Raw genomic sequence first — 11,891 nt, 5'->3', positions numbered from 1 at the left:
ACAATTGATGTATGTATGGATTGTGATAAGAGTTGTATGAGCCCCTAATAAAATTATTTAAAACAAAAAAAGAGCCAAAAAGGTACAAAGCAATACAGACTACATGATCCTACTTCTAATAAGATATATTTATGATTACCCTGAGTTGGAATTCAACTCTATAGCAACTAACAAAATATTTATGTTTATTTAGGCACAGAAAGATATCCAGAAGGTCACAAAGTACTGACATTGGAAAACGAGCAGAGAAAAGGTATCTTTTACTTTACGTTTTTCTGCGCTGCTTACATTTTTAAATAATGAGCAAGGATTATTTCTATAATTAAAACAATTAAGAACAATGATTTAGTTAAAAAAACAAAACTTCTGCCACTGAAAACCATCAACTCTGTTCAGGTGCTAGACGTAATGCTTGAAGAATATGTACTGTCAGGTTTTTTTTTAATCAAAAGGCCTTTTTTCTCAAAGTATTTGAATACACATAGAAGGATAAATGTGCAAATCTTGACAGCACAATATGGGACGATTCTTCCCCTCAATTACACCTTACTCCTGGTTATGACATGCCCTTAGCCACTAGCAGCAATTGGACAATCATATTAAGAACTACCATCTTTTAAAAAAAACACAGGAGCATGAACAATAAACTCTACAATGGCAATAACCATTCCATTCAGGGCAATTTCTCCTTCCAAGAACAAAATGATAAAAATCTCTATTCCTTCAAATGCATTCAATTACAGTACCAAGAAAACATGTTCTGTTAAGCCCAAAGGCACTATGCAATGAACCAGGAGGTAAAACAGAAGCACTAATGCATTCTTAGGACAATTAACTGAGATGTCCCATGGAACCATGACCCTAAACCTCCAAATTAAGGAATCAAATCCCCTGAGGCATTTGATGGTGCATAAGTAGCCAACAAACATATGTCAACAAGTCAAGCAATAGGCTGTTGGCTCACCGGCTGCAGAGGCTGATGAATCCCAAGATAAGCAGATAAAACAGCAAGCTGCTGGCTCAAGATCAAAGAGTCACAGGTCAGATGACAACAAGCCAGATGTAGGATTCAGATCCAAGCAAAAAGCTATAAAGCTTTGCCAGAACATTCACATAGATTGGATCCAGCCCACACCCCTGAATCAATTCCCTTTCAAATGATTGGCTGCCCTAACAGATATTACCATGGATGTAAATACATTACATTTGATCTCATGGGGAATGACTACACCACTACACAATTGCCAACGACACCTTAACTACCAAACTACAGAGATTCATGAACCAGGCAGGTTTACACACAATTTTAATCATCATACCAGCTGTCAATACTGAACATTTTTATCACATATTCTGTAGAAAAGTTCTGATCAAAAGGGGAGAAATGCAGAACAGATTTTAAAATCTCATGGTCTCTGGCCTACCTAGAGTCATAGGGGCTGGACAAATCCCTGCAATTAGTCCTAAAATAATCTTTAAAATGTATACCGCAAATATTCCAGAGATCTTGTTAAAGCCTAAAAAGTTTGGCTCAGACCTAGTGGAAAAGGTCTGAGGAGCATTGTGCTTTTTAAAGAGCTATCTAACTAAGATCAAAGTGACAATAGCAACTAGAAAGGTTAGAGAGAAATCTTAGGGGGCAATGAGTTATATTCATAAGGGATGCCCAACTCAAAGAACGTAATCAATGTAATTGAATTATATAGAGGAAAATGAACGAAGCACTCAAGCCTCTGTGATCATGAGGTGTCGATGGAGTCAGGTACCAGGCATCAAAGACCCAGAACAAAAAAAATCATATCAATGTGAATGAGAGGGAGCATAGATTAGAGACTCAAAACCCATCTATCGACAACTGGGCATCCCTTTACAGAACAGTCACAAGGAAGAGACAAGCCAGTCAGGGTACAATATAGCACTGATAAAAAATACAACTTTCCTCTAGTTCTTTAATGCTTCCTCCCCGCAACTATCATGACCTCAATTCTACGTTACAAATCCAGCTAGACCAGAGCATGTACATGGGTACAGATAAGAGCTCCAAACACAGGGAATCCAGGACAGATAAACCCCTCAGGACCAATAATGAGAGTAACGATACCAGGAGGGTATGGGGAAGGTAGTAGACCACAATAATCTACCTCTAACCCCCTCCCAGGGGGGACAGACACAGAAAAGTGCATGAAAGAAAAGTTCAGTCAGTGCAAGACATGAAAAAATAATAATTTATAAATTATCAAGGGTTCATGAGGGAGGGTGGGGGACAGAGGGAATAAAAATGAGGAGCTGATACCAAAGACTCAAGTAGAAAGAAAATGTTTTGATAATGATGATGGCAACAAATGTACAAATGTGCTTGACATAATGAATGTATAGATGGATTGTGATAAGAGCTGTATGAGCCCCCAATAATTAAAAAAAAAAGGAATTTTAAACAAAAAAAATTCTAGAGGTAAATACATAAAACATAAAAAATGAAGAGGAAATCATGAGTAGATTAAACCTCCAATAAATCCCCTCTGACTACAGGCCTGGATTGGTAAATCAATACAGCTGCTAACGGGACTAATGGTTTCTTGGGAGTATGACAGGGGAAGTTAGGAGGAAATGGGGCTAATAACAATGAATACAAGAAAAAAGAAAGGGTTGGGAGGGAGGGGAAATGAGGACCTAATGCCGGGGGCTTAAGTGGAGAGGAAATGCTTTGAGAATGATGAGGGCAATGAATGTACAAATGTGCTTTACACAACTGATGTATGTATGGATTGTGATAAGAGTTGTATGAGCTCCTAATAAAATGATTAAAAAATATATAAACAACAACAAAAAGAAAGGATTAAAAAATTGATCTTGGTAATAACTGTACAAATCTTCTTGACATGACTGAACTATTGAATTGTATGATGCGTGAGATATGTGCCAACAAAACTATTTTTAAAAAAGAAGAAACATGTGGACTTGGCGATAAACTAAACACTCCCTCAACTAGATGCTAAGCTGTGCAACTAGAGACCTTCAGGAATACACATTCTGAAACAATGTAACTCTTGTAACTAGAATATAGTAGCTTGATTTAAATGAAAATTACAAGCTTTTATTTTGAAGTAAGTTTAGATTTACATAGAATTACAACATTCAAATTTCTGTTACAACAGAAAACTCAACTTCTTAAAATATCACTTTCAGAACCATGAAGTTTACATTTTTGAGGGATTTATCTGTTGATCAATTAGCATTGCAGTCAGTTCATCAGAAAATCTATGAGAAAACTCAGTGAGAGTCCCTCACTGAATAGCTATCAACACTAACACTAAACAGAGGAACTGTCTGGACTGCAGTCTAATGCTACATGTGGTCAGTGAACTAGGGAAACTTTTTGATTTAAGATGAACTGTATTTCCTTATATAATTTTTATCTGTGGGATTGACTGCTTTTATCATTTTATGGGGGGCTCCTACAAATCTTATGACAGTTCATCAGTCAACTGTATGAAGCACACTTGTACATATGTTGCCATTCATATTTCCAAAATATTTTCTTTCTACTTGAGCCCTTGCTATTAGCGCTTTTCCCCCTCCCTCCCCCACGCTCACTCTCTGGAATCCTTGATCAATTATATATTATTGTTATTTCGTGTCTTACCCTGGCCGTTGTCTCCCTTCACCTACTTTTTCCGTTATTTGTCCCATAACAGGGTGTGTGTGTGTGTGTTATATATACAACCTTGTGATGGGTTCCCCCTTTCTCCCTCTTACCCCCACCACTCCTACCATCCCCCTACCCTGTTATGGCTACTCCCACTACTGTTTCTGAGGGTTCTACCTGTCTTGAATTCCATGTGTCATGTGCTTTTATCTGTACCAATATGTGTACTTACTCCCGTGTAGCCAGATTTGTAAGGTAGAACTGGATCATGGTAGAGGGGAGAAGGAAACATTCAGGAATTAGAAGAATGATGTGTTTTGTCGGTGCTACACTGTACCCTGGTTGAATTGTCCCTTCCTTGTAACCTTTCTGTGGGGTGATGTCCAACTGTCTACAGATGGACTTCAGGTCTCCACTCCAATCCCTCTCATTCACATTGATATAATTGTTTGTTTTGGACTTTTGATACCTGATACCTGATCCCGTCAACACCTAATGATCACACAGGCTGGTGTGCTTCCTCCATGTGGGCTTATTTGCTTCCCTGCTAGACGGCTGCTTGTTTAACTTCAAGCCTTTAAGATCCCAGACCAGCGGTTCTCAACCTATGGGTCGCAACCCTTTTGAGGGTCGAATGACCTTTTCACAGGGGTCGCCCAAATTATAACACTAGCAAATTTACAGTTATGAAGTAGCAACGAAAATAATTTTATGGTTGGGGAGTCACCACAATATGAGGAACTGTATCAAAGGGTTGCAGCCTTAGGAAGGTTAAGAACCACTGCCTCAGATGTTGTATCTTTTGATAGCCGGGCACCCTCCACTTCCTTCATCACATTTGCTTATGCACCCATTTGTCTTCAGCATCGTGTCAGGAAGGTGAGTATCAAACACTGCCAGGTTATTAAAACAAAGTGTTCTTGTATTTATGGATAGCTGCTTTTTTTAAAACTAACTTTTACACTGTCTCTTTTAATGGTTACCAAAAACCTACAGTAAAAGTACTACTGTCATTAGCATGATTGACAGGAAGGAAAAGGAAGATGTAAGTAAGCCCACTGCTGTGGACTCAAGCAGCCCTGGTGGTGTAGTGGTTATGCATTAGGCTGGTAACTGCAAAGTCAGCAGTTCAAAACACCATGGAAGAAAGAAGAGGATGTCTACTCCCATAAAGAGTTACAGTCGTGAAAACTCGCAGGGCCAGTACTACTTTACCCTAGACATAAGGTTGCTAAGGGTTGGAACTGACTTGATGGCAGTGAGTTTGTTTGTTGTGGTTTGGGTTTTTGGCCTTTTTTGAGCTGTGGAACTGATTTTGACCCATAGTAACCTTACAGGACAGAGTAGAACTGCCTGAGTTTTTGAGCTATAAATCTTTTTGTTGCTGTTGCAATTCATCTTATTAATTTATTTATTTTGCTATTTTTTTTAAATCATTTTACTGGGGGCTTGTACAACTCTTATCACAATCCATTCATACATCCACTGTGTCAAGCACATTTGTACATTTGTTACCATCATCATTCTCAAAACATTTGCTTTCTACTTGAGCCCTTGGTATCAGCTCCTCATTTTTCCCCTCCTAATTTATACATTATTGTTATTTTGTCATGTCTTACACTGTCCAAAACATCTCCCTTCACCCACTTCCCTATTGTCCGTCACCCCAGGGAGGGGATTATATATAGATCCTTGTGATCAGTTCCCCCTTTCAACCCCACCTTCCTACCATCCTCCCAGTATTGCCACTCTCACCACTGGTCCTGAGGGGTTCATCTGCCCTGGATTCTGTGTTTCCAGTTCCTATCTGTACCAGTATACATCCTCTGGTTTAGCCAAATATGTGAGGTAGAATTGGGATCATAACAGTGTGTGGTGGGGGCGGGGGGAAGCATTTAACAATTAGCGTAAAGTTGTAAGTAGAATTGGGATCATGATAGTGGAGGGAGCGGGGAGAGAAGCATTTAAGAACTAGAGGAAAGTTGTAAGATTCATCGTTGCTACACCGCACCCTGACTGGCTCATCTCCTCCCCACTCCCCTTCTGTAAGAGGATGTCCAGTTGCCTACAGATGGGATTGGGTCCCCACTCCGCACTCCCCTCACTCACAATGTTGTGATTTTTTTTTTTGTTCTGGTTCTTTGATGCCTGGTACCTGATCCCATAACACCTCGTGATTACACAGGCTGGTGTGCTTCTTCCATGTGGGCTTTGTTGCTTCTCAGTTGGATGGCCACTTGTTTACCTTCAGGCTTTTAAGGCCCCAGACACTCTATCTTTTGATAACCAGCACCATCAGTTTTCTTCACCACATTTGCTTATGCACTTGTTTTGTCTTCAGCGATCGTGTCGGGGAGGTGAGAATCATGGAATGCCAGTTTAATAGAATGATGTGTTCTTGCATTGAGGGAGTACTTGAGTGGAGGGCCAATGTCCATCTGCTACCTTAATACTACTAAACCTATAAATATATGCACATAGATCTATTTCCCTGTAATCATATATAAATATGTACATGCCTGTATTTAGACCTCTGTAAATGCCCTTTGCCTCCTACTTCCTTCCTTTATTTCCTTTTAATTTCCTCTTCTCCCACTATCATGCTCAGAGGCTATAAATGTTTATTGGAACAGAAAGCCTTGTTTTTTCCCCCTGGGAGTGGCTGGTGAGTTTGAACTGATATCCTCATGGTTAGTAGCCCAACACATAACCCACTACATTATTAAGGCTCCTTTAATTTTCATACAGAGATAAACATCTGGATTAAATACAGAGGGCACAGAGCTACTAAGTGACAGAGCTGGGCTTGGGGTCAAGTAATCAAAAGCTGGAACCTATAGTCTAATAACAAAGTGCCCGTGTAGAACAAAAACCAGCTCATTCTTTCATATTCACAATACACATGTACACTTACTGAAAGCAATGACGTGTGCAAGGAAGACAAGCCAAAACTGCCATATCCATTCCTACCTGTGTCTGTCTCATAGCCCGTTCCACTCGGCGTGTGCTTCCTCTCTCAAGTTTTGTCCGGAGGATCAAAGCTGATGTCTGGATGGCCCAGAATTTTGGCTGTGAAAGCAAACACTAACAGAAAAAAGAAAAAACACATACAGAAGGGATGAGTAAGGCAATCTCATTCTGCAGAGGACAACATTAATTCTTCTCCAACAGGATCAGAACACTTCCAGATTCAGACCTGAAATCTTCTCAATGGAAAATAATAAAACATGAGCTCTCAAATATTGTTCTGAAAAATGTATTCATTTAAGTTGAGTCATTATTTAATCTACGTGATCTAATTCTATTGAATAAATCTCTTAGGGAAAGAAAAATCAAGTTCTATCCAGATAATCACAGTCCGAAATCAAGTTTATCATAACATAAGCTACTAAATAATTTTTTATATCTCACGGGTTATATATTTTGAGAAAATAAATTTCATAAAAATAAACACAATCTTTCTCAGATTTTAAATAAATTTTATAAATCACCCAAATTCAAAAATGGAAACAAATTATTAGCAGCCAGGTACGTTTTAATTATAAAAAATCCCAGTTCATAGACACAAGTGCAAATCAGTGCACAGAAAGTCTGGCAACGAAGTTTTTCTTCACTTAGATGCAAAAGAACTCATTTTTCAATTTGCATAATACCCGCTCTGAAATGTATGAAAAGGCATAATGACCTTAGAAAGAACGGGAGTCTCCTACTGAAGTTACAGTGGTGTCCTGTTGTCATCATCACTGATTCGATCCCAACTCACAGTGAGCCGATAGGACAGGGTAGAACTGTCCCTGAGGAGTGGCTGGTTGGTTTTGAAGGGATGACCTTGTGGTTAGCGGTCCAACACGTCACTCACCGCACTACCAGGGCTGCTGTAGAATCTACTACATGAAATGGAAACCCAAACGCAGTGGGAAGCAGTGCGAGTTTGGGATGAATGGAAACAGGGACACGATATAACCTGGTACAGCAGTGACAAGTTTGGTAAACTGAAAACCATTTAAGGCCTCTTTAATAATGATATCGTACAATGAAAACATTACACTAAGTGAAATAAGGCAGGCCTACAAGAACAAATACTGCACTGATCCCTAGAATCAACAAATGGGCAGAGAAAGAAAGCAGATGAGTGGTTGCCAACGGCTGGGGGAGGGGAGAAGTGAGGTGTGGTGGCTTCATGTGTACTGTTTGGTATCGCGAAAATGTTTTGGAAATAAATAGCACTGACATTGTGAATACCATTAAATGCAACTAAATTATTCACTAACAAATGGTTAAAATCACGAGTTCTGTGTTAGAGATATGTCACATTATTTGGAAGGAGTCCTGGTGACTGCTGGGTAAACACTGGGCTGCAAACCACAAGGCCATTTGTTCGAACCCACCAGTCGCTCCTCGGGAGAAAGATGAGGCTGGTCTGCTCCCATAAAGATTTGCAGCCTCAGAAACCTCCATGGGGTTGCGATCGGTCCGAATAGGACTGGATGGTGGTAGGTTTGGGACTTGAGAAACACTCCTAAACCAACCACCCTCCCTGCCAGCGAGAGGATTCCAATTCACAGAGACCCTACAGGGCAGGGGGAACTGCTCCAGGGGATTTCTGAAACAGTACCTACCTCTTGACAGGAGTACCAAGTCTCACATTTCTCCCCCAGAGCAGCTGGTGGTTTTGAACTGCTGAGCTTGTAGTTTAGCACCCCAGTATGTAACCACTCCACTAACGGGGCTCCTCTTAAGGAACATGACTGTATGGCAGGAGCGTTTATTTTAAAATGTGACAGTTCTAAAGAACTGTCAAGGGGGGGGTGGTGTTTTCACTACATAAATCTAGAAATTACCTACAACAAGTTAATTACTGCCTTCTTTTTCTCGTCTCCTTATTAAAGGGATCACCATCTGTGAGCTCATGATGATAGGACGGAAGAGCAATGAGACAACAACACTTCCATACAACAGTAAAGAGAGTCTCTGGCTCAGTCACAGCCTGATTAGAATCCCAGCTCCACTGATTAGCTAGAAGGCTAGGCAGAGTTACTTAACCCTGTGGGTCTTACTTTCCGCCTCTAAACAAGAATTCCCACCCTTAAGGAGGTGTAGAAGAAGCCCAGAAGGTGAAGTGAGTTATGAGCTGGGCTGCTAAGGGCAAGGTCAACAGTTCAAAGTCACCAGTCGCTCAGTGGGATTAAGATGAGGCTTGCTACTTGCATAAAGAGTTACAGTCTCAGAAACTAACGGTGGCAGTTCTATCCTGTTCTAGAAGGGTCGATATGAGTTGGAACCAACTTGATGGCAGTGAGTGTGGGTTTTGTTCATGGGATGTATGAACAGGAGCCCTGGTGGTAGTGGGCTACATCGGGTTGCTAACCACAAGGTTAGCGGTTCAAAACCATCAATTGCTGAAATGAAAAAAGATGAGGCTTACTAATCCTGTTAAGATTTACAGTCTCAGAAACCCAAAGGGGCAGCTTTCCTCTATCTGGGAAGGTCGATATGATTCAGAATGGACCCACCAGCAGGGAGTTGTTTGGGTTCGAGGGCTGTGAGGGTTAGGAGTGCAGGCAGGTAGAATTGAATGAACACGCTCGGACGGGACTGTTGGCTGTCCTCCAGCATCTCTCCTCCTGTGAAGTTTTTTCTCACCTTGGCAGGGGATCACGAGCACAGTGGAGACGGGGATGGCCCTGCGAGCCCTACTGACCAGTGAACCAACGACAACGTTCCAAAGAACGGCACTGCCAGCCCGTATTACTCACTTTACCACCAACAGTGTTCCAAACATCAGTGCGGGCCACAGGCTTGTTAGAGTTGAACCCCCGTTTTAAGACGGTTGTACTAAATCGGGGAAACTTTTTTCCCAAAGAAAAACAACAAAGTCAGACTGTTTTCCATGCTGGCATGAGAACAAGAGATTTGCCTGAGCTTTTTATGTGAAGGTCAAGCAAAACATTTTCACTAAACACAAAAGTAAAATGTAATCTGACAGACTTTTGGAACACTTTAAAGAAGGAACTGACTACATAATGTTATCACAGAAGAATGCACTTATCATATATCTGTTTGGCTGGAGGTAAATGCTCGAGCAAATCCTACTGATAGAAGGCAACTGTCTATAGGCCATATGTAATATATTTTATAAAACACTGCTGTCCACAAAGAAAGACTCAAAGATAATATGGAGTATTGAGTAAAGAAGAAGAAAACTCAAAATAAATTGTACTGTCCTGACTCTGTAGGAAAATTCTGTTTTGTCTTGTTTAATTTCCGTCCAATAGTTCAACAACCAAATCCAGTGGGAAGAGTATCATCTTAGCCAACCTAACCCACAGGCCATGCCCAGCTGGTACGGAGAGAGCTGATGTGGAGTCGGTACCTGTGCACCCACTAGGCAGTTAATGTTCTTACAGCCACTCCATTTAGCATGGGATCATGGCTAGCCCCTGCCTGCATGGCTGGCTCTGCCCTCTGAGGGCCTTGTTTGACCACTTTCCCTGTGACTGTATTAGTGCATACAATCTGGTTCCCAGTTTTGTTCACCAGTGCCTCACAGACTGTCCTGCATACTGTACAGTGTAAGTGCTCACATTTTTTATACCAAAGTAAAAGTCAGAAGACAGGATATTTTCTTTTACCCTTTCTACCGTACAAAGGTAGTTCTTCTAAAACAGAAATGAAAATTTACAGAAACTGGTGCTTAAAGATTCATCTGATACTGGTGTTAAGTCACTGCTATCAAACTGATACCAACTCACAATGACCCTACATAATAGGGTTTCTGATGTTGTAAATCTATACAGGCATCAGAGAGCATCATCCTCCCTTGGGTTGGCTAGTGGGTTTGAACCAGTGACCTTGTGGTTAGCTGGACAGCACCACCAGGAGTTCTTTTACCTAACATTCCCTATATAAAACTGAGAAAATATTTCCCCAAGGGTGCAATAATGTAAATCATTAGACAACATGAAATTGTAGTTCTATTACTAGTACCATGTATATAATAATTAGTGAAAAAAAGCACTCTGTGATTCATTTAGGCTTTTGTGAGGCAAGCTTATCAATCTAAACTTGATATTTTTTTATTAAAAGAATAAAATAAACATTAAAACTTTTTGGTATGAAGTAATTCCTATATTGTGGCACATGACACATTTTCAACAGGAACTCTGGCAAGGTGGAAAAGCAGACTGCAATGAGAACTGGATTCCAGCCAATGCTCCCTATCAATTAGGAAAGGAATCCACCACTTGGGACCTCTGGTTCCTCACACTGAGGCCTTTAGGACGATGGCATGAGACACGCTTGTCTCCAAGATGACTTGTAGCAATAAAACATCCTTTAACTTGAATCCTCCATTCGGGCTGTGTGTTGCTCAAGGTCTACAAAGGGAACATATGATGAACACATAACTGGGCTCAAACTAACAGCCATTGTCTTCTTTGTAGAAGCCACTAACATTATTTTAGATGAAATATGCAAATGTATTTTCAACATCTCCCCATTTAAAGAATTTGTTTCCCAGAAGTTGAGTTCTTTTACTGCATGAAAAGGCTCTCATCTTTCTACATAATCAAATTACAGTTAGCTCCCATTTTCATGATCTCATTTCCTATTTTCCCTGAAGAATCCATTTTGACAGAGACATAAAATATTTATGTTGTCAGTTCTTATTATTTTTATCTTACATCTACAAAATCACAGTATGTAAATTTCACCATAGTTCATTTTAAAACTGGTCATAGATCGCAAGCAGGGATGACCAGAAGAGTTAGCAGCTTGTTCAGAGGGAAATACAGTATCTACTGAACTAACTGCAAATGGATGTTATGTACTGTGTGAAGAGATGCTGCTACATTACTGAGAGTCCAGACAGCACCAACTCCATGCAGAGTACATAGCTCAAAACATAAATTAAGTGTGACGATTTCACAGAAGCATCGCAGCAGTACTCAACTTGCCGGTGCATGGCTTACAGACCCACCCATGCAAGTACTGACATCACATTTATTTTTTTTTTTTGGTTAATGTTGGTATTTTATTTGTATTGTTTTAATTATCACTGGTCCCTTCCACTACAATGTCTACTGGTTATGGATTTTCTTTTCTTTTTTTGAGGGGTCAACTTTTCTTTATTTTGCTTTTATTTTATTTTATTTTTTTAAACATTTTATTAGGGGCTCATACAACTGTTATCGCAATCCATACACACATCAATTGTGTAAAGCGCATTTGTACATCATTCTCAAAA

The 11,891-nt window shown here is 40.2% G+C and overlaps 1 protein-coding gene across 1 annotated transcript in view; it reads right to left on the bottom strand.

The window, feature by feature from the left end:
- Positions 1 to 11,891, bottom strand: part of TTC27 (tetratricopeptide repeat domain 27) — a 169,439-nt gene that overhangs the window by 93,528 nt on the left and 64,020 nt on the right. The window contains exon 9 of the mRNA XM_013006843.1: positions 6,617 to 6,730. Coding sequence (XP_012862297.1) covers positions 6,617 to 6,730 — 114 coding nt within the window. The remainder of the gene's footprint in view (positions 1 to 6,616; positions 6,731 to 11,891) is intronic.

Source organism: Echinops telfairi, unplaced genomic scaffold, assembly GCF_000313985.2.
Source record: "Echinops telfairi isolate 266 unplaced genomic scaffold, ASM31398v2 ScPeMD7_10;HRSCAF=50, whole genome shotgun sequence".
Taxonomy (NCBI): Eukaryota; Metazoa; Chordata; class Mammalia; order Afrosoricida; family Tenrecidae; genus Echinops; species Echinops telfairi.
The sequence above is the reverse complement of the archived record's forward strand: the minus strand, read 5'-3'. Positions and strand labels throughout refer to the sequence as shown.